Below are 22,806 nucleotides of genomic sequence, written 5' to 3' on the forward strand. Positions count from 1 at the left end.
CACACACACACACACACACACACACACACACACACACACACACAGTCGAATCTCATTCTGCAGTTCAGGCTGGCCTGGAGCTCACAGTGTAGCCTTGAACTTTGCTGTGATTTTCCTGCCTCAGCTTCCTAGTAGCTGAGATTGCAAATATGGATTGAGGCTGTAAGAATGATCAATAGGAGTTACAGATAACTTACTCGGGCACACGTATGTGGTGTGGTTATCTCACAGCTCTCAATGCACACTGACACTGGAATTTCCTGTGGTGTCCCTGGCATCACCTAAGTCCTGGGTCATGAATAAGCATGCCACATTTCCCTGGGTGAGTCACTATTCCACTGGTTAACAGCTGTTTGACTTTGAGCCTCTGATTGTGTGTTATGAATGAGATAATAAGACCTGCCCAGCAGGGTCACAGACAGCGTCTTCTAGCTACTATTACTGTTGCTGAAAAGTCCATCTGATCTAGAAGTGTAAGATCTTAGAAACCCCACCTTTTGGGTTTTAGGTTTCTTCCACTATAAGTCCTTACTCAGCAGCGCATATTTGATCCTGTAGATATGAGTCCCTACCTTAAAGGCTGGAGTATATCAGCCTGTCCCTACTGTAAAGGCTGGAGTATATCAGCCTATCCCTACCTTAAAGACTAGAGTATATCAGCCTGAGTCTCTACCTTAAAGGCTGGAGTATATCAGCCTGAGTCCCTACCTTAAAGGCTGAAGTATATCAGACTGTCCCTACCTTAAAGACTAGAGTATATCAGCCTGAGTCCCTACCTTAAAGGGTGGAGTATATCAGCCTGAGTCCCTACCTTAAAGGCTGAAGTATATCAGACTGTCCCTACCTTAAAGGCTGGAGTATATCATCAGCTTGAGGACTCCAGGGCTTGTTTAGCAACTTAGCAGCTTGCCTGACTCTTTTTTGGTCATGAAAAGACCCTAAACTGTTGTTCATGTTAAGCAGGACTCAAAGTTTTTTTGTTTTGTTTTGTTTTTAAGATTTTATTTATTTATTTATTTTATATGTATGAGGAGTACACTGTAGCTGACTTCAGACACACCAGAAGAGGGCATCAGATTCCATTACAGATGGTTGTGAGTCACCATGTGGTTGCTTGGGACCTCTGGAAGAGCAGTTAGTGCTCTTAACCGCTGAGCCATCTCTCCAGCCCAGGACTCAAAGTTTTAATGTGGCTCAGAGCAGGTCAGCCAATCTGGGGCCAAATTATGTGCTTGATTAGCATTAGAATAACTAATTATATATATATGTGTGTACACATACACATATACACACACACATATGTGTATACATGTATACACATACACATATATGTGTATAGATATATAACTATGTATAATCTAAGCCTCTGAAATTTTTTTCATAATACAGTCCCTTATTAAGAACCAAAAGTGATTTTTCCTTTACTGTTTTGTTTTAGCACACAGGCCCATTTGGTGCAGATGTGAGGGGAGATTTAAGTCTGCACTCTGCATGTGTATTTTTAAGACTTTTCTTACTTTATTAAAGTTTTAAGTTGCATACTTATTTGTTTATTTTGTGTGAACGTGTGTGTGTGTGTGTGTGTGTGTGTATGTGGGCACGTGGGCACCACGGTGCCTGTGTGGAGGTCAGAGGGCACCTTCGGGAGTTAACATTCGGCTCCCACCATGTTGGTTCTGGGGATTGGACTCAGGTGGCCCGGCCTGACTGCAGGTGCCTTTCCCAGCTGAGCCATCTCACTGCCCCGTTCTTTGTTTAATGATCAGATTAAACTAACAGGTTTGCTGTGGCTCCCCTCCCGCTCCCTCTCCCCCCTACACACACACACACACCCGCCCCCACCGACTTGTTATATCACATGTATTCTTTACTCTTCCTCATCCCCTTCCCTAAAGCCTCTTTCCCCTCATGGGCCCCTTCCCAGCTTCCCTGGCTTCTACACACTTTCTCCCACATACATCCACATATGTAAACATGTGGATGTATGTGGGATCTGCACGTGAAAGGAAGCTTTCTGAGCCTGGCTTACCTCACCTGATGTAGTATCTCCCAGTCCCATGCATTTTGCTGCAAGTTTAGTTCTTCTTGACAGCTGAGCAAAACTCTGTTGTGTATATGTACCACATGCTAATGATCAGTCCTCTGCTGCCTGACGTCTAGGCGGATTTTATCTCTTTCATGCTGTGAATTAAGGGGCAATAGACGTAGATGTGCAGAAGTGTGCTATATCTGGGTCAGCTGTGTTTACATTCTGAGAAGATGCCACAGTGGTCCCCACAGAGGCCACACCAGTCACATCCTCACTAGCAAGGGCCGAGTACTTCTCATCCTCACATCCTCACCGGCATCTCTTTCTTCCACAATAACTATACTGCTGATGTTCTAAAATTATTGGTTTTTTTTTTTTAATTTTAAAAACATTCAGAGAAAGAGGAAAGGAGAGAGAGAGATGGGGAAGAGAGAGGAAAAGGGAGGAAGTGAGGGAGAGAGAGAAAGAGAGAGAGAGAGAGAGAAGTGAATTTGAACATATGTGTGCCCAACCATGACAAGCTGTGTCAGGGTCAGAGGTCAGAGATCAGTCCTCTCCTCCCACTGTGGATTCTGGGAACTGGCCTTAGGTTTTCCAGTTTGAGCAGGCAAGCTCTTTTCACCTACTAAGCCATCTCACCTCAAGGTACTCCTCATTTATGTCTCCATGGTTACGAAGGAGGTTAAACACTTCTAGAAAAATTGTTAGGTGTTCATATTTCTTGTTTTGAGAACTCATTGGCAACTTGAAGTTTTGGTTTTTCTGTTTAATTTTTGTAACTCTCTAGATATTCATTTATGAACTGCCCTCTGAAGTACAGCTGACAAAGGTTTCCTTCTGTTCTGTATGCTGTCTGCTCACTCTCTTCCGTTGCTGTGCATTTTGCCTTTTAAAAACAAATTGGGTAGCACCAGGTTCCTCTAGAGAGTTCAAGCAGAGAGGTCTTTATGGGAGGAACTTTTCTGGTGGCTCTGACCAAGAACCTGATATAAAGTAATTTAGGAGGATTTCTTTTGGAATTACAGTTTGTGAGAGTGGAATCGATGGTTAGCTGTGGGTCAGGCATGGCAGCATTTATGGGGCAGGAGTGTGTGGCTAAGCATCCCCTCACTTGGGCTGGCCAGGACTCAGAGAGCAGAGAACACGGAGGCTGGTTGTCTTTCTCCTTTTCCTCTTTTGATTCAGGCTCCTGCAGACCATGGTGTGGTGCTGTTCACATCCAGGGTGGCTCTTCCCTTATAAACGCACCCTGTTTGGGGTCTCTCTCACAGCTTGCTTCATTAAAAGACATTCCTTGAGTTTTGGAGTGTTCTTTCTTACATTTCTATTTCTCTCTGCCAGCTAGTGCACCAATGCAGCATTTTCTGTAAGCTGCACAAGTCAGCGCCAGGCCCTATTGTGACCAGGTCTATTGTGCTTGGCGTGCTGTTTCCAGAAACTCAGCTACTCTCTGCCATGTGTGATCGGCGGCCTTCCGGCTTTTAGGAAGAGCTTGGAACAGAGTGCTTGCAAGGTATTTATGGACACCGGAGAGCCAGGGTGTAGACAGCAGGACTACCACACAAAGTGACGTTGGAGACTCTGCTCTCAGGCCATCATGGTTCAACTTTTCATTTGTTTTAGTAATTGGTTCAGGCATGGGAGATTCTGGCATACAAAGTCTTGACACTGACACCTCAGAGGGCTATATCCTGGCCCTGTGTGACATCTGCTAGTGCCTGGAATGACAAGAGCCTTTCCATTGTGTTTGTAGCTAAATTCTGCCATCTTCCCTACTGTGCAATAAACCTTAAAAACTAGAGGGTTTTTTTTTTTGTTGTTGTTGTTGTTGTTGTTTTAAAGAAAAGATTGGAATAGGGCTGACAAGATGGCTCAGTGGGCAAACATGATTTCCATCAAGGCTAATGACCTTAGGTCAATCCCCGAGACCCACATAGTGGAAGGAAAGAGTCGCGTCCTTCACATTCTCTTCTGGCCTCCATACATGAGGCCTGGCACTTGGGTCCCCTTCCCCCATCAGTAAAATGGAAAAAAAAAGTTGGAATTGTATACGTGGGAGAAACTAGCCTGTAAATTCTCTTCATGTGAGAAAACACATCTAGCACGGTTGCCTTCTTGGGCTTCCCTTGTAGCTTCCTGCAAGGAACACAGACACAGGAAGGAGACCCAAGCTCTGCTGCCCCAGCTAGCCCTGGGGTGCAGTGTGTTGATGTGCTTGGCTGACGCGCTTGGCTGAGCTGCCCTCGCAGTTCGCTAGTCTTTTTCTTTCATGATATTTTTAACCATCTTGGTTTAAGTCCACAGTGCGGAGTTATAAATAGGGCCGAGTGAAGACATTTGGGCAAGTTAATAATTAGGCTTCTCTTCCAGCCTGAGTTCTTAAATATTTATTGTGTGTTTCTTCACCGGGGGGCGGCTCAGAGGAGCAGAAAGGGAAGCAAGGTGGTTGGGACTTCCACACACCGCTTGACAGCGTCTCACCACGAAGCGCAACTTAAAATACAAATCTGTTTCGTAGCTTTGAAGCTCACCTTACTCTCTCCCGAGGTGGCTTATCAAGCTACCCTAGTTAGGAACAATGTGTGGCAGATTGGAACCTTGACTGCAGTGTACTCCCCTGGAGTCATTATGATGCTTCTGATGGGTGAGAAGCCTGGACAGCTGCCCAGATGGTCACTACCAGTCACACACGGCCATTCCGCTCTCATTGCAGAGGATCATGGACAACACTGGCTTTTTCTTCTATGCCTGGAGTTACTGCCCCCCAGGAGATGACACGCAGCTCTATCTTAGGAGTTCTGTTGCTGTGATGAAACACCAAAGCAACTTGGGGAGGGAAGGGTTTAGTTTTTGACTATGCTTCAGTATTACAGCTTACCATCCATCCAAGGAAGTCAGGTCCGGGACTCAAATGGGGCAGGAACCTGGAGCCGGAGCTGAATCAGAGGCCTTGGAGGAGTGCTGCTTACTGACTTGCTCAACGTGCCTTGCTCAGCCTGCTTTATCATAGAACCCAGGACCAACAGCCCTGACCCATTTCCACCCACAGTGGGCTAGGCCTTCTCCCACTAACCACTAAGAAATAATAAGAAAATGCCTTACAACCTAGTCTTATAGAGCTGTCTTCTCCATTGAGACTCCTTCCTTTTTTATTTGTTTTATTTTTATTTATTTATTTGTTTGTTTATTTTATTTTATTTTATTTATTATTATTATTTTTTTTTTGAGACAGGGTTTCTCTCTGTAGTCATGGCTGTCCTGGAACTCACTCTGTAGACCAGGCTGGTCTCAAACTCAGAAATCTGCCTGCCTCTGCCTCCCAAGTGCTGGGATTAAAGGCGTGCGCCACCACTGCCCGGCTTGTTTTATTTTTTGAGACAGTCTTACCTAGTATCTCTGGATGCCCTGGGACTCATGTAGACCAGGCTAGCCTCAAACTCAGAGGTGCACCGGCATCTGCCTCCCAAGCACTCTGATTAAAGGTGTACAGCACCACACCTGGCTGAAGTTCCCTCCTTTCAGATGACTCTAGCTTGTGTCAAGTTGACATAAACTAGTCAGCACACACATCCTGAGTCACTGTCTACTGGAACTGAAGCAGAAGTGTTGGAGGAATGCCACTTAACTGGTTTGCTCCTCATGTCTCTCCCAGCCTACTTTCTCATATAAGCATGACCACCTGTCTAGGGATAGCACCGCCCACAGTGGGCTCGGTGCTCCCACATCAATCATTAATCAAGACAGTGCCCCCACAGACCTTCCTAACGGCCTCTCTGATAGAGGCATTTCCTCATTTGTGATCCCTTCTTCCTAGCTATGGCTAAGTTTGTGTGAGTTTATGTGTACCACCCATCTCCAGGAACCTACAGAGGCTAGAAGAGGGCTGGAGACACAGGTGGTAGTGAGCTACCTGATGTGGGTACTGGGAACCAAACTTGGGTCCTCTGCAAGAGCACTAAGAACTGTTAACTGAGTTCAAGGCCAGCCTGGTCTACAGAGTGAGTTCCAGGACAGCCAGGGCTACACAGAGAAACCCTGTCTCAAAAAACAAAACAAAACAAACAAAAACTATTAACTGTTGAGTCTTCTCTCTAGCCCCAGTGGAATAGATTTCAAAGGGAAAAAACCAGTGCTACAGCAACTGATTGGCTTGGATAATAGATTTATATAAATCATTCCTCTTTGTATTATAGTCGGGGTCACTGTGACTTTGCTATCGGCTATGTCAACAGCCCAGAAGGGCTGCAAAGCTTGGCTCCTCATCCTCTAAAATAATGGATAGATTTAAATTTTTTATTTTATTTGCATTAGTGTTTAGTGTGTGCCCAGTGCCCAGGGAGGCTGGAAGAGGACCTTGGATCCCTTGGAAATGGAATTACAGATGATTGTGAGCCACCAGTTGAATGCTGGGAATCATATCCTGGTCCCCCGAAAAAACCAAGTGCTCTTAGCCGTTGGGCTACTTTCCAGGTGTTGTTCCATTCAGCTTTTACGGTGTTGCTGGGGAATCAAACTGAGATCTTCAGACCTTTGCAACAAGTGCTTTGCCTGTTGGTCCATATCCACAACTTCTAGTAAGTCTGTTGTCAGCGCTTGGCCCTTGACTGGCTGCCACACAGAGTCAAGCCCACGGGCTGCAGTTTGCTAACATGGATAATCCAAGAAAGCTGGTTCCTATGAGTGTGGGGGTGAGTGTACTTACTGCCTGTGTGGTCTCTACTCAGCCCCCAGCAGCGCTCACTTAGAAAGCATAGTGAAAAGTAGGTTGGAAATGCTTAAGGTCTCAGAGGAATGGGAGTTTCTGCTGAACTTTGGGCAGTAGAGGGCAGGAGATGTGCTGCCCCCTGGAGGCTATCTGGGGTAGTTTCAGCAAAGAGCAAGAACTGGGCCTTGGGAAAGAAAGGAGACGTGTCCCAGGGCGGTCAGATTTTATTTACTGTCAGGACTTTAGAGGTTCTGTGTTTGGCTTAAAAGAGGCAGCCAGAGTCTCTTGGAGACCGTTCAGTGGGTGAAGGCGCTTGCTGCCAGGCCTGATGGCTGAGTTCAGTTCTCGGACGCCACACAACGGAAATGTAGAACTGATCTCCCACCGAGTCCTCCGACCACCCACATAGGTGCTGTGGTGTGTTGCCCTGCTAATTAAGGTCAAAGTCTACCATTGTCCAGATAGCCTTCTGAGCTCTCACAAAATGGCGGACTCTCTTTACCAGCAGGGCTTCTCCTACTCTGACCTCCGGAGAGTTCAACCCCCATCCTGGTCCCCCATCGCCCCTCTATCTGTGGAATGTCTTTGGTTAGATTACAGGTTCGGCTTCCTTTCTCCCGATAAGGAAGAAATGCCCATCCTGGATTTTCCTACTCCTTTCCCTTAAACTATCTTACCATTGATACACCCCTAAAAACATTGGTCTGTCTCCCTAAAACTGATCCTGGAATGACTTCATTTCCCTTTGTACTCACAGGCCATCCAATACCCTGTTTAACCACTCTGCCCCCTTCGTCCACGTGGGCCGATGGCCGACGACCTTGGGGAGAAGGGAGACCCACGGTGGTGCATGCCTGAGCACTCTCACACATTTAAACAAATATATAATAAAAAACAATCAATACAAAGGGAGCCGGTATCTATCTCCGGACACGTTCTCTGATAATGAGTATTATTTGTACCTCAGAGCTCTTTCATTTCACGTATACTGTTGGGAATTTTCTCCCACATCCTGGTCGTTTTACAGCACTGGGTACTGTTCTCGGGGCCTTGCATATCCCACCACTGGGCTGTATCTGCAGCCTCTGATCCACAGCCCACATTCTCAGTGTTAATCGTCTGACTTTCCTAGGCCAAGAGTTCATTAATTTTCAGGTGATCAATAGTTATTGTTCATTACCTATTTCAATTGTTTATTTTTAGCATATTTGGCTACCATGTTTATCTTGTACCAACAGGATCCTTACTACAGATTTAATGACCTGAACTATAGATGGATTTGCTTAGATAACTGGACCTACAGCACAGAATTTAAAATCCCCTTTAATCTCAGGTATGTATATGTTTATATATACTATACTAATATACTACGTCCATATATACTATATATACTATGTCCATATATACTATAGTATAAATACTATGTCCATATATACTATACTATATATACTATGTCCATATATACTATACTATATATACTATGTACAATATAGTATATTATATATACTATATTATGTATACTATGTGCTATATACTGTATTATGACAAGATTTTCATTTATGCTTTATGTCTGCTTAGGTTGTATATCAATCAGAGTTAAATCAGATTAAACCTTTGTGCTATCGAAGTGACTGTGTAATTTATTTTTCATTTTATATGTGAGGATGGGGCCACTGCTCATCAGTCATGACACTGTGTTTTAGGGAATAATTACTCCATGGTTATACCGAAGTCACCTAAATCCCATTTTATATAAATGCCCTGGACCTCCCCAGTGTCTAGGTGAATGTATTGATCAGCAGTATTTTTTGTGAAGTTATTCTGTGTGTGTGCACGTGTGTGTGTGTGGCCAAAGGAGAAATGCCAGGCAATTTAATCAATTACTGTCCACTTTGCTTTTTGTTTCTCTCTGAACTTTGAGCTCTCCAATTTTGCTACACTGGTCAATGAGTCGTGAGGGTCCTGCTGTCTTTGCCTCCCCCATTCTGGGCTTGCCGGCAAGTGCTGCTGTGTCTGTGCACACCTTTTATGTGGGTCTGTAAATTGTGCTCAAATTCTTCTGCTTCCATGGCAAGTAAGCACCTTACTGACCAAGTTATCTTCACAGGCTCCCTCACTACTACAGCACTCATGTGGGAGTGCTTGTGTGTGTGTGTGTGTGTGTGTGTACAGGGGTGGTACTAGGATCTGAGCCTAGAGCCTTAGTCATTGAAGCATGTTTCCCAGATCTACAGTGTTGTTAGTGCTCTACCTCCATTGATACTGTCAATCCTGAGATTCTCTGGAGAAAATCCAATTCCACCATTTTGGGCCAAATTTGAAGCAAGCTTTATTAAATATTAAGTACTGACCAAGAGATGGACTTTGGTCAAGGCCACTCCTGGAATTTCCCAGCTGAATAGCCCTGAGACACTGTTGCAGGGGTTTATAAAGACAAACCCATAGGCCACCATACTTTCCCATGAGGCTTTTGTTATAAGAACTACAACTCCCAGCATTCTGGGAGGTTACTTGGTCCTTGGGCAGGGGAAGCTTATAGGTTAATTTTGGTATTACAAAACCATGACCTTAACCTTAATCATGTGGCCATAAAGAAAACTACAAGCATTGCTTTCAGCAGTGTTCTGTTATCATAAGAAAATATTTCTAGGTGAAGCAGAATGAATATAAGGAAGTATACAAGTCACCATTATTACTAAATTTAAACAATTGTCTTGTCTATGACTTTTTTGGTTGTTGTTATATTACTTATTATCACTTTAAAATCTAAAGCCACAGGATAGGGTAAAGAGCCTGTTTAGTGTACATAAGGCCTTGAGTTCAACCCTCAGTGTTCCAAAAGAAGCCAGAATATTACGATCAATAAACTAGGAGAACCATGCCACACGGTAGTCCACGTGGTAGTGCAAGCTACTGGCTTTTATTTCCAGATAACACTTAAAATATTTCTCACAAGAATCTTGTCTCCCACTACATAGTGAGTTCCAGGTTTCTCTGTGCTCCTTGAGACTCTGTCTTAAAACAAAGCAAAGCAAAACAAAACAAAAACAAATAGCAGAAAAAACCCAGACAAAATCCCATTTCCCTTTGAACATAGCACATCCCAAATCCAAGTAGCTTATATCCCGGTAGCCCATTGCTCTTCTTTGTGGAACACAGATGCCTCTTCCCAAGCTTGTGCCAAGGGACCTGGATTTGCCGCCTCGATCTTTCTCCACCGCCATCATCCCATTATGTCTAAGTTTGCCTGGCATTTCTCTTAGTAGAGCCTCCTCACTTCCCGGTTTTGACTTTACCCAGAAACTGCAGAATCCAGTGTCTTGGGTTTGCCTTTCAGTCTCTGATGGTGTGAGAAAACATTACGTGCTTTTCCTCAGGAATAGAAAGTCTGTTTCGTGGCTTCATAAATGAAATACTGGCTTCACTGTGTACCTGTGACACTGGCCCCACCACCCCTGGCCTTGCCATGGACCCCCAACTTGTTCAGTTTCTCCTTCTCAGCAACTCAGTCCAAATGATGTGTCCGAATAAAGAGTCTGTCTTTAAAGTAATTGACACTATTAGGGCTTTGTGAGGTGGGGTGGCGTGGTTCTCCGAGACCGGGACTCTTCTACTTATCTTAACAAAAACAGTTTTATTGAACTCTGATCTTTATAACATGAAATTTGCTTAATTTAAAGAACAATTCAATGGCTTTTAGTGTATTCAGAGTTCGGCAGTCATCACCATTATCCTGTTTTTTTGTTTGTTTGTTTGTTTTGTTTTGTTTCAACTTGATGCATGCCAGAGTTATCTATGAGAGAACCACAATTGAGAACCACAATTCCTTTCTCTCTCTCTCTCGTTCTCTCTTTCTTTCTCTATTTTTTTGAGGCGAGGTTTTTATTTGTAATAGTCCTGGCTGTCCTGGATTCAATTTGTAGACCAGGCTGGCTTTGAACTTACAGAGGTCTGCCTGACTCTGCCTCCCTGCTAGGATCAAAATCATGAGCTACCACAGGTAGATGTGGTGTAAGAAAATGTAGGGCACTTTCAGGTATATATATATATGAAGCAGCGTTCTTCTAAGAGGTCTGCTTCCACTTCTGCCTCCAGAGCCTGCCTTTGCTTCCCTCACTGGTGGAGAGTGACCTAAATTGTAAACTGAGATTTCCCCTGCTTCCCCAAGTCACTTTTAGTCATGGCATTTTTTTTTTCTCAGCAATAGAAGCCCTAATTAAATCAGCCATCATCAGTTACTCATTAGTTATCATTTCCCGGTCCCATACACTGTTCCTATCCCAGCCTAGACAGCCAGAAACTAACTCACTTTCCGTCTGTAGATGGGATGTAGCACTGCTAACTGATGGAGCACATTAGAGACATTGGTCCTTTATCAAGGCTTCCTTTGATTAAATAACCACAGTGCAGCAGTGTTCATCATGATTTAGTTCCTCGTTACTGATGGAAAATATTCACTTCTTTGACTTCTTATTCGCTTCTTTCCTATTCTCTTCTTTCTTACACGGTAAGCCTCCGTTAGCCCTTGTCCAATAGATCAAAAAGTTTCTGTTTGATTTCTATGTATTGTAGGCTTGAATGCCATCCAGAGTACAAACTTCAAATTCCAGGTTGTTCCTTGTAAGGCTGAGCAAAGTACCGAGCACAGGATTCTCCATCATTGACACTAGGTCATGGTTAATGTGTTGTCTTAGATTCAATAGCTTTGACAAATGTTTTCTGGGTTATCTAAGAACTCTGCAATAACTGGGAGAATCAACTCATTTGGAAATTATAATTTGTGCTCTTGATTTTATGGCAAAGCTCTGACAGCCACATTAGAGGACTGGGTCACTCAAAGAAATTATTATAGTTAATGTCAAACCCACACTCCTGAAATTTGATGGCCTTAAGGTTAAGGGTATATATTTTCCTGTGGAATTTTTACTTTGTTAGTTCTTAACTGATGACAAAGAGACTTACATGGGTTAATGTTTTAAAAATCCTTTGTTGTCTCTTAGTGAATGGCAGAAGGTAAAGTTGACCTTTGATGGAGTTGACACGGTTGCAGAAATCCTGTTCAACAATGTCACTATTGGGAAGACAGACAACATGTTCACTGGATACGTGAGTACAGGGCTCCAGACTCACAAGAGCGGGCCTTTATGTTCGTGAACTGGGAAGGATCGGTGTGTAATTTGCCATAGGTCAAGGTCAAGGCCTTTGAAACACTGGTAAATAACTGGGCTTCTCAGGTGCCCCGTTTGAAGGCTGTTAGGGACAGTGCCAGTCCCATGGTGGTTCTGTGGGCCTCGAGGAAGGAAATTACAGCTCCAGCTTGGCTGTTCACTCCTCAGTGGTCTGGTGATCCAAATCCGTGGGAAATGACAAGTGACAGACAATTTGAAAAGGAAATCTGTTCTGAAATTGTACCTCCCTTCTGTTTCAAGGGTGTGCTTTGGAAAGCAAAACTCACTGATGACTTAGAAATACACACTGTGCGTTTCAGTGGGTCAGGTTGCTATATAGTGTGTATGCGTTTCAGTGGGTCAGGTTGTTATGTAGTGTCTATGCGTTTCAGTGGGTCAGGTTGTTATGTAGTGTCTATGCGTTTCAGTGGGTCAGGTTGTTATGTAGTGTCTAGGAACCTTTGGCAGCTCAAGGCCATGTGTACAGGTCGTTCCTGGGATGAAGATACTTTCTGTTCTGCATAGTTCTCTAGGACCATATTTCTGTAAAAATAGGAGAAGCCTAGGAACCTGTGCTTGGACAGAAGATTGGAGGTGTAACTAAAGGCGTCCACTAAGTTCTCTTTCAGAGGGATTCCTTCTGTTAATGAGACTAGCTCTAGACGTGGCTGTAGTGTGTATCTTTCATGTAGTCTACCTTTATCTAAAATGTTATACACAAGACTAGGTCTTCCTCATGGAGCTGCGTCTCCTTCCTCTGTCCTGCAGAGCTTTGACGTCACCAACGTGGTCAAAGACGTGAACTCCTTAAAGCTGCGGTTCTGGTCAGCAGTGCAGTATGCGGAGCGTCAGAGCAAAGCTCACACTCGCTACCCGGTGCCCCCAGAGTGCCCCCCGGTGGAGCAGAAGGGTGAATGTCACGTCAACTTCATCCGAAAGGTAATGAATGCTCACTCAAGAGTGTGTGGGCTGCAGCGTTGTGGCTGGCAGACTTGAAGGCTTGAAAACAAGATTTTCTGAATTTTTGTGGTGGATTCTCATTCTTCTAGGTTTTCTTCCTGGAGCGTGTTTCAGAACTTAGGTACACACACACACACACTCACACACTGTGGATAACAGAACTTGATGTTATATCTTAGGTTAGCCTAGAACTTACTATGTTGTTAAAAGTGGCAATCTCCTGCTTTAGCCTCCCATGTCTTGGGATTACTGATATGAACTACCATGGGGAGCTGCTAGTAGGACTTTATAAATTATTATATTTTTTTTTCGGGCAGGGACTCCTCTAGCCCTGGTGGGTTTCAAACTTGCTATGTATCCAAGGATGACCTCCAATTTCCAATCCATCCCCCACCTCTCTACAGAGTGCTGAGTTTAAGGTACGCACAATCTTGCTTGGTTTTGTGAGGTCCTAAGGATGAAACCCAAGGCTCTGTGCATGTTAGGCAGAGCCCTGAGATAATTCTTCCAACTGAGTTACAGTCCCATCTCTATAAGTTATTTTATAGCATTTATATTTATCAAAGCTGTTACCAGACGTGAAAACTTATTAGTGATTCTTGTGACTAGCAACCTGCTTGAAAGAAGTATATTTTCAGCTGGGTGTGGTGGTGCACACTTTAGCTCTAGTACTTGGGAGGCACAGGCAGGTAGATCTATGTGAGTTGGAGACCAGCCTGATCTGCAGAGTGAGTTCCAGGAAACAGAACTACATAGAGAAACATCCTATCACCCCCACTCCCAACCACCAAAAAAAAAAAAAAAAAAAAAAAAAAAAAAAAAAAAGAAAGAAAAAGAAAAGAAAAATTTTTTTTCCTGAGATATTCTCATATTTTACTGCTAGAACCTTAAAATACAGAATGGGAAGGTATAATCCACAGATGATTTTTCTTTGAGGCTTATTCTGTTCTACGGTACTTGAACATATACTAATGCATGATTATTGTATTATAACTGTATGTAACATTTAGGTTTGTTTGTTTGGTTTCTGTTTGTTTGTGTTTGTGTTTCTGTTTCTGTTTCTGTTTTTTGAGACAGCATCTCACTATGTAGCCCTGGCTAGCCTAGAACTCATCATATAGACCAGGCTGGCTTTGAACTCACAGAGATCTTCCTGCCTCTGCTTCCAAAGTTCTGGAAGACATTTTAGTTTTTAAGAAGAAAACGTTACTCTTCTTCTCCCCTGCCTCCCCCCGCGCCGCCCCCCCCCCCGCCCCTGCCCCCTTCTCACTCTGTGTCCTGTGACTCACAGTCCTCTGGGGCTGAGACTGAGGCTCATATTTCAGATGGTTTATTTCCCCTCTCTCCTCTGCTCAGCACATTAGTCGCCTCTATCTTTTCTACTTCCCTCCTCCCTTCTTGTCCGTCACTTCTCATCACCATGGTAACATGCTGAGTTNCCCCCCCCCCCCCCGCCCCTGCCCCCTTCTCACTCTGATCCTGCTCGCGAACGTTACTTTCTTCATCAAGTGTTTGACCCTTCTAAAGTCTCCACATCTCTGCTTCCTCCTCTGCTCAGCACATTAGTCGCCTCTATCTTTTCTACTTCCCTCCTCCCTTCTTGTCCGTCACTTCTCATCACCATGGTAACATGCTGAGTTGAACAGATTGGGGGGTGGCGGAGCATCTCTTTTGATTTTCAGTTTCAAAGGTGCTCAGTCGGTGCTCTCTGGCTCTGCGCCTGTGGTGAGGTGGAACAGCAAGGTAGAAGGGAGTGCGGGACAAAGCTGCTTACCTCATGGTGCCCCGGAAGCAGAGGGATACAGAGGGAGTGACTGAGATAGGGTGTACCCTCAAGGGCACGCCATCAGTGATCTGTTTACTCCAACTGGATCCCACATTCTAGTTCCTGCCAATTTCCAAGACAACCTTTATTCTTTGCCTCTGGGTCCAGTCACTTCTTGCACAGCACGTTGCCCTAGTCACCTAGCCGGTATTCCCACAACTCCATTTGCCTTCTTTCAAGTAATTATCCACAGAGCAGTTGGCATGGTCTCCGGACAAAAATGCCCCCAGCATCCCTTTCTGTAAAACAGAAACTGGGACTTCTGCGTCCATATGTACATAGGACTAGATATGCTTTTCAAAGTTCATAGTTTTTATCTTTCACCAGCTTGGCACCATCAGGAGGCTAATGTCCAAAGCTCCTAGCTCAGTCTTCACCCCACTTCCTCCTGTTGGAGCAGGCTGCATCCTGATGACATGTGCACAGGCATTTCCTCTGATAGAGGCCTTCCACTTCCTTTCCGTAACTCAAGGTGGAAGAAAGAGGCTCCCCTGCGAGAGATGTCTGACTGTTTGGTCCTGTGTATGAAACCTGGGGCCTTGTGTATAGAAGCAAGCCCTCCCCCGCTGAGCCACATCCTCAGCTTAAAAGTTTTTGTTTCTTCTTTCTTTTCTTCGGACAACTTGTGTAGATACTAGACCCTCTCGACTTCTAGCTCCCCATTTCCTCTATAAAGCTCGCAGTGCATGTGTTATTCATTCGGTGCTCAACTTCCTTGCTCATCTGTGAGCGTCATGAGTAGGAGCAGTTCCAGCGCTGTGTGTTGATGTACCGCAGCCCGAGTCACAGGGCATCACAGGTACTTTCTGAATCAGTGAACATCCTCATTGGCTGAGGGAATTAAGTGATCTGAAGCTTGGTAGGGTGTTGAATATTTTGTTCTCTCCTTGCTGCTTACCTGGGGTTATCATTGCTGCAATGAAACACCATGACCACAACCATCTTGGGGAGGAAAGGGTTGATTTTACTCACAGCTCCATGTAACAGTTCATCATCAAAAGCAGTGAGGGCAGGAATCCAAGCAGGCTGGGAGGCAGGAGCTGATGCAGAGGCTGTGGAGGGGTGCTGCTTATTGGCTTGCTCCTCATGGCTTGCTCAACCTACTTTTTTTTAGAACCCAGGACCACAAGCCCAGAGATGGAACCACCCACAATGGGCTGGGCCTGCTCACATAATCACTAATTAAGAAAATGTCCTACTTTCTTGCCTGTATAGCTCAATCTTTGTTTGTTTGTTTGTTTTTCAAGACCGGGTTTCCCTGTGCAGTCCTGGCTGTTCTGGAACTCACTCTGTAGACCAGGCTGGCCTTGAACTCAGAGATCCACCTGCCTCTGCCTTCCAAGTGCTGGGATTAAAGGCATGCGCCACCACTGCCTGGCCTGATGAGTCTGTTGCGTTTGTGTACATGATGTCAGGGATAACCACTCAGTGACCCCTTTCTGGGAAGGTGAATCCGCCCTCTCTCCACAGTCACTTGAAGGCGGTTGTCTTTTGCTTCTAGGGGTGGGGCCCTGTGAAAATGTCCCCACTCACACCTATTGGTCTTTCATTGTCCGGGTCTTGTTTAGGGAGCCATATTGTCACTGTTGAGGTTTCGTGGGTACGGGGGTCCCAGCAGTCCCAGCAGACTTGCAGATCTTCCGGCTCTTTCAATTTTGCCACCACCTCTTCCTTAATATTTCCTGGGCCCGGGTGCAGGAGCCGTGCTGTGGCTGCCCTCATTGTGCCTGGGAATCCTGGTGATCTCTGTATTTTGACTAGTTGTAGTTTTCTGAGATGGTCTCTGTCTGCTGCAAAAGAGAAGTTTCCTTGGTGAGGGGTGAGAGGCACACTTTCATTTTCCTCTGTAGTAGAAACGTACTTATCTTCTCCTGACATAAATACAGAGTGAAGGAAACCATTCTTGGGTGAGAGCAGTGTGGCTGGATCCCTAGTACACATACCCGCATCTCCTGTACACACACCCGCATCACCACTGCCCCCCTCCCCCTACACACACCGGCATCGCCTCCCTCAGAGGGCGTCTTTTCCAACTCAACTTTTCAAAGCTGAACTCACAGTGTCATAGATTTTTAATCTTGAAAAATGTTTTATCCTTAAGAAGTAAAAGAAAATTTTCTGCTTGATGAGACTTTTTAAAAAAGATTCTGGTTGATTTTTTTTGTGTGTGTGTTTGTTTGTTTGTTTTAAGTTAAACTTTCAGATTAGCACACAAACAGGCTTTCTGGTTCGCACTCCGTTGTTCCCTCCCCCAGGGTTCTCACTGAATCCCCAGCCTGGCCCGGGCTGGTCCCCTCCCCCACTAGCTGGTCCCCTACCCCACTAGCTGGTCCCCTACCCCACTAGCTGGTCCCCTCCCTTTCTTTTTCTATCACTTGGATTCCATTACTCTTTCTTTTCCTCCCATTCCCTTGAGAAGTTAATTGTCAGAGAATCATTTCTTTCTAGTTGAATATGAACCTTTGTAACTTCATAATTGGAATTTTTTTTTTTAGTGTCCTGGTCCTCAGACAGGTAGTTAGCAGACACGACTATGTCTCTCAGATAGCTACTCCAGTCAGTCTGAAGTGATTGTTTGTGGGTATATGTGTGTTTCTCTCTCTCTCTCTCTCTCTCTCTCTGTGTGTGTGTGTGTGTATGTGTGCACCTGGTATTCCTTTTTTTTTTCCCTTTCTGTATAGCCTTGGCTATCCTGGAACTCATTATGTGCACCAGACTGGCCTAGAACTCCCAGACCTTCATTTCTGCCTCCTGGGTGCTAGGATTAAAGGCAATGCCACCATCGGTTTGTGTTTGGTGTTCCTAAACGAGGACTTTTGAGTTCATACTTAATGAGGTAGGGAATAAGGCTAGTTTTTTTTTTAAACATGTTAATAATATCTTTATCTTTCAATGAGGCTACTCATTCATTGAGTTGTCATGTTTAATACAGGAGTGGTTAGGCACCGCAGTGTTTTGGAGAACTTCAGAGAGAGAGAGAGAGAGAGAGAGAGAGTGAGTAAACATTTGCAGGGTATGGTGGCCACTGCTTGCAGTCCTGACACTTTCAGGCCTGGCCTGAAAGCCCAGGACTAGGGGTAGCCTCTGTTTCATAGTGACAATTGAAAAGCAAAACACAAAACAAACAAGCAAACAATAAATAGCAGTGCTCTGACATAGTAGGCTTTTGAAGAATGAATGTGAAACAATGCATAACTAGATTTTCTGTTCTTCTTGATGAATTTAACTATGGCACTAAAGTGGGCATTTTTGGTTATAATAATCATAATCATCATCGCCATCTGTATAGCAAATGATAGTAATAATATTGTACAGTTTCTCAGCCTAAGTACAGTTTGGTAGGGCACCTGTAGCTCGGGACGTTTTAATCAAGCCATCACCTCAGCCTGACTGGGGCTGACAAGAGTTCTGAGCTCACCATGGCTGTTGAGAAATTTTAGATCTACTGTCCAAGTCTCTCACTCAGGCCTCCCACAGCGCTGCTCCAGGACACAGCAGCTGGCTCCTCTCTTGGCCAAGAGAGAGCACGGGACAGGGCCCCAAGCAGAAGGGCCGGTCTTCTATAATCTAATTTTGGAAATGACATCACCTCTGCCATATTCTATTCATAGGAAGTGGCTCTATCTAGCACATGCGCAAGGTTGGTGAGCACAAGAGAGCACGGATGCCAGAAGGGAGACTCTGAGATGTGTGTGCTGTGACGCTCGCTCATGCACACACACACACACACACACACACATACTTGACACCCAAACACAATTAGTTAGGGGCTGAACTGTGTTCCCCAAACTTACACGTTGAAGTTGCAACACTCCCTCTACTCAAGTGTCTTAGAATGTAACTGTGACTGGATTTGAAGTCCTGATCAAGGTGACTAAGTTAAGCAAGGTGTTTAGAGTAAAGGAATTTGGACAGCAGCCGAAGGGATGAGGAGGCATGGAGGATGGGAGGTATTGGCTTGCTGGTACACAAGGAAAGACAAAGGTAGCCATCTATTTGCAAACACATTTCAGTTGGTGAAGCCCCACCCCCTCCAGTCCAGCGTTTTGCTATGGCATCATTAGTAAACTGCTGTACGCGTGTATATGTAATATTTTAAAGATAGAATCTTGCCTTTTTTTTTTTTTACTAACTTTTCATTTAGCATGTATCATAACGTCTTAGTACACACATATCTTATCCTTTGCCTACTTCTCCTTTTCTTCCCCTGAAATTCCAGGCACAGTGCTCCTTCAGCTGGGACTGGGGCCCTTCCTTCCCCTCTCAGGGAATCTGGAAAGATGTTAGAATTGAAACCTATAACATTGCTCATCTGGATTACCTCACGTTTTTGCCAGTATATGGTAAGTCAAGATTTGCGATTTCTTGAAAAAAATTTTTGAGTCTTCTTTTTATTACAAAAAGTCTGTTTATAATTTGAAATATAAGATATTCTTCAGGGTCTTCTTAAAATACTGCAGAATAGCCGATTTATAAAAGTCTAAAATACACGCAAATGGTTTGTCATGAAAGCTTACAGCAGAAACCAGGCCTGTAGATAGATACCTGCTAAAATATTTATTTTGGGGGGAGGGAGGGAACCCAACAGGAAAGGAAGGAAAGAAGGGGCGTAGGGCAATGATGGTGCACGCCTTTAATCCCAGCACTTGGGAGGCAGAGGTAGGCAGATTTCTGAGTTTGAGGCCAGCCTGGTTTACCGAGTGAGTTCCAGGACAGCTAGGACTACACAGAGAAACCCTGTCTTGAAAAACCAAGAAGAAAAAAAAGAAAGAAAGAAAGAGAGAGAGAGAGAGAGAGAGAGAGAGAGAGAGAGAGAAAGAAAGGGAGAGAGAGAAAGACAGACAGACAGACAGACAGACAGACAGAAAGAAAGAAAGAAAGAAAGAAAGAAAGAAAGAAAGAAAGAAAGAAAGGTTGATTTGCTTTCACTCATGCTCCCCGCCACACCCGCCACCTCACACCTGAGACAGCCTCCCACCCCAGCTACAGGTCCCCAGCGCCCTCTCTCACCCCATGCCGAGTGGCCCCACTCTCTGTCAGGGTGGTTTCCACGGTCAGTTTCCTTTCACATTGATTTTTTTCCTTAATGTCTTATTGATAGTGCATATTTATTTGTTTCTAAATGTATTTTATGTGAGCATGTATACGGTGTATGATGAATATCTGTACAGAGGCCAGAGGGGACCTCTGAGTCTCCTGGTTCATTATTCTCTACCTTATTTCCTTGAGATCCTGTCTTTCAGTGAAACTGGAGCTATGCAGGGAGCCATCAAGCCCCAGCCACCCTCCTGTCTCCACCCTGCCCTCGAGCACTGGGGTTACTCACAGCCAGCTTTTGACATAGGTGCTAGGGCCTGAGCTCAGGTCCTCCTGGTTTTGCTCGCCCTGCGAGCCATCTCTCCAGCTGCCTTTGGACTCACTGAGCTGAGCAGGGCTGTTGGTCTCTGTTTAGTGTTTAAGCCATGTCCGCCGACTCAGAGGCTCTCTCCACTCTTGCCCTGTCCACACATAGATGCTTGCCTCAGCCCAGGCTCCTCCTTCGTTGTAGATGACCTGCCTAGGAGTGGAGAAATAGGCTGTCCTTTCAGCCTGACTGTGGCCTGCCCAGCGTACAGCTGCCCTTTACTACAGCTTCTCTTGGGAAATGTAAAAACAGACAAGAATTTGTTGGTCCTGCTGAGTGTCTTATTGGCAGTTGTTGTTGATGTTATCTGTCGATTCCTTTAGTTTCTACTTTTTGTTCACTTTTGAATTACTTTTTCCTTAAAATGCCAGCGTCCTCCCTTAAAAGAGCTTCGTTTATATTAGGCTGCATGACAAGTCTCTAGTTCTTGCTGACTGGTCACTTGCGCGTGTTCCCTTCTTGCTGGCTTGTCCTTATTTTGAGTGGATTCCGCCCTGAGGTATTTTGCTTTCAGTAGAGTTTTGAGGATTTCCTCTAAATTGGCAAGGAGTTCTGGTTGGTGAGGCAGGGCACAGGGCTGTGTTAGCCGTGAGCCTGCCTGCCTGGCTAGTTTAGCTGGCAGCTTCCTGAAAATCAGCTGCTTGCATCTGTCCTGTAATTCTGATGGGAGTCTGGGAAAACGCAGGGTGTTGGAGTTGACACATTCCGTGATTCAGAGGTCACAGAGACCTGTCCTCCATCTTCTTTAAATGCACAGGACCACAGTTCCCTCTGGCCTCTCGGTTTCTAGTAATGATTCAGGAGTTCAGAGCGCGGGAGGCCGCCCGTGAGGGGGCCATTGGGAGAAAGTCACTCCAGGCAGCTGCCTTTGAACAGCCTTCTTTGCCCATGAGATGAGCCACCCTCCTCTTACACAAGCAATGGTCACGGATTGCAGACCATCCCATGCCTACCTGAACGTTCCCACCTCCTTGTTAGTTCTTAAACCCTCTCTCACTGGGGCACAGATGTGGAGGCCAGAAGTCAGCCCCGGGTGTCTGTCCTGGTTTTCCGTTCTGTTAGTCGCCATTTTGTTGGGTTGTACGTCAGGATATCGAGCCTTGAGCTGCTGAGGAGTTTCCCACCTCCGTCTTCAGTCTCACTGAAAGGTGAGGTTACAGACATGTTCTACAGCACCCAGATTTACAGAACTCTGGGAAAATTCCAACTTGGGTCCTCACACTTGGGTGGCAAGTATGTTGCCACCATCACATCAGCCCCATCTGATGCTCATGTACAGACCAAGTATACCAGGTTGCCACTGAACTCACAGAGATCTGCCTGCCTCTGCCTCGTGAGTGCTGGGATTAAAGGCCTGTATCATCAAGCTTCTGTCTCTCTCTTTAAGATTTTTAAAAATGCATATATATGTGTGTCTGCATAAGTCTGTGTACATCATGCATGTACTGATTGGTTTTGTGTGTCAACTTGACATGAGCTGGAGTTATCACAGAGAAAGGAGCCTCCCTTGAGGAAACACCTCCATGAGATCCAGGGGGAGGAGAGCCCAGCCCCTTGTAGGTGGTGCCATCCCTGGGCTGGTGGTCCTGGTTACTGTAAGAAAGCAGACTGTGCAAGCCAGGGGAAGCAAGCCAGTAAGCAGCACTCACCTCCATGGCCTCTGCATCAGCTCCTGCCCCCCAAGTTCCTGCCCTGTGTGAGTTTCTGTCCTGACTTCCTTTGATGATCAGCGGTGGTATGGAAGTGTAAGCTGAATAAACCCTTTCCTCTCCAGCTTGCTTCTGGGTCATGATATTTTGTCCAGCAATAGAAACTCTGACTAAGACAACACATGTGCAAGTGGGTATCATGAAAGCCAGCCTCCTGGAACTGGAATTATAGAAATCTTGAGCCACTTGATGTGAGTGCTAGGACCCATACCAGGTCCTCTAGAATAGCAATCAGTACCCTTAACCACACAGCCATCTCCCCAGCCCTTATGACAGCCTTCTTTTCTTTCATAGTCAGATGAATAAAGCATTTTCTCTCTCTAAAAAAAATACATTTTATTCCTTCATTTGATGGGTGTGTGTGCACGCAGGCTTCTATCATGTGGGGTCTGAGGATAGACCCCACACGCAGGCTTCTATCATGTGGGGTCTGAGGATAGACCCCGCACGCAGGCTTCTATCATGTGGGGTCTGAGGATAGACCCCGCACGCAGGCTTTTATCATGTGGGGTCTGAGGATAGACCCCGCACGCAGGCTTTTATCATGTGGGGTCTGAGGATAGACCCCGCACGCAGGCTTCTATCATGTGGGGTCTGAGGATAGACCCCAGGTCAGCAGGTTATGTGGCAGTCCTACCTGCTGAGCTAACTCTTTTTACTTTCTTGTCAGGCCACATCCTGATAGAGACATGGACTCTATTACAGTATAAAAGCTGGAAATCTTTGGAGAATTTCTGCCCTCCCCCCTCCACTTTTTTTTCTTTTTGGCAGGGTTTCTTCTAAGCCCTGGCTGTCCTGGAACTCCTCTCTCTCTGTAGACCAGGTTGGCCTTCAACTCACAGAGATCTGAGTGCCTCTGCCTCCCGAGTGCTGGGATTACTATGTACAGCTAGACCCTGCCGATGGAGAAGTTCATGAACCTTCATGTTGGAGAAACCCAGGGCTTCACACACACACACACACACACACACACACACACACACATACACACACACACACACACACA

At 45.2% G+C, this 22,806-nt stretch overlaps 1 protein-coding gene across 1 annotated transcript in view; it reads left to right on the forward strand.

Annotated features, from left to right (window-relative positions):
- Manba (mannosidase beta) overlaps nt 1-22,806 on the forward strand; it is a 78,758-nt gene that overhangs the window by 8,860 nt on the left and 47,092 nt on the right. The window contains exons 2-5 of the mRNA XM_021157735.1: nt 7,973-8,067; nt 11,735-11,840; nt 12,671-12,841; nt 18,907-19,030. Coding sequence (XP_021013394.1) covers nt 7,973-8,067; nt 11,735-11,840; nt 12,671-12,841; nt 18,907-19,030 — 496 coding nt within the window. The remainder of the gene's footprint in view (nt 1-7,972; nt 8,068-11,734; nt 11,841-12,670; nt 12,842-18,906; nt 19,031-22,806) is intronic.

This window comes from Mus caroli, chromosome 3 (genome assembly GCF_900094665.2).
Source record: "Mus caroli chromosome 3, CAROLI_EIJ_v1.1, whole genome shotgun sequence".
In the NCBI taxonomy this organism is placed as follows: Eukaryota; Metazoa; Chordata; class Mammalia; order Rodentia; family Muridae; genus Mus; species Mus caroli.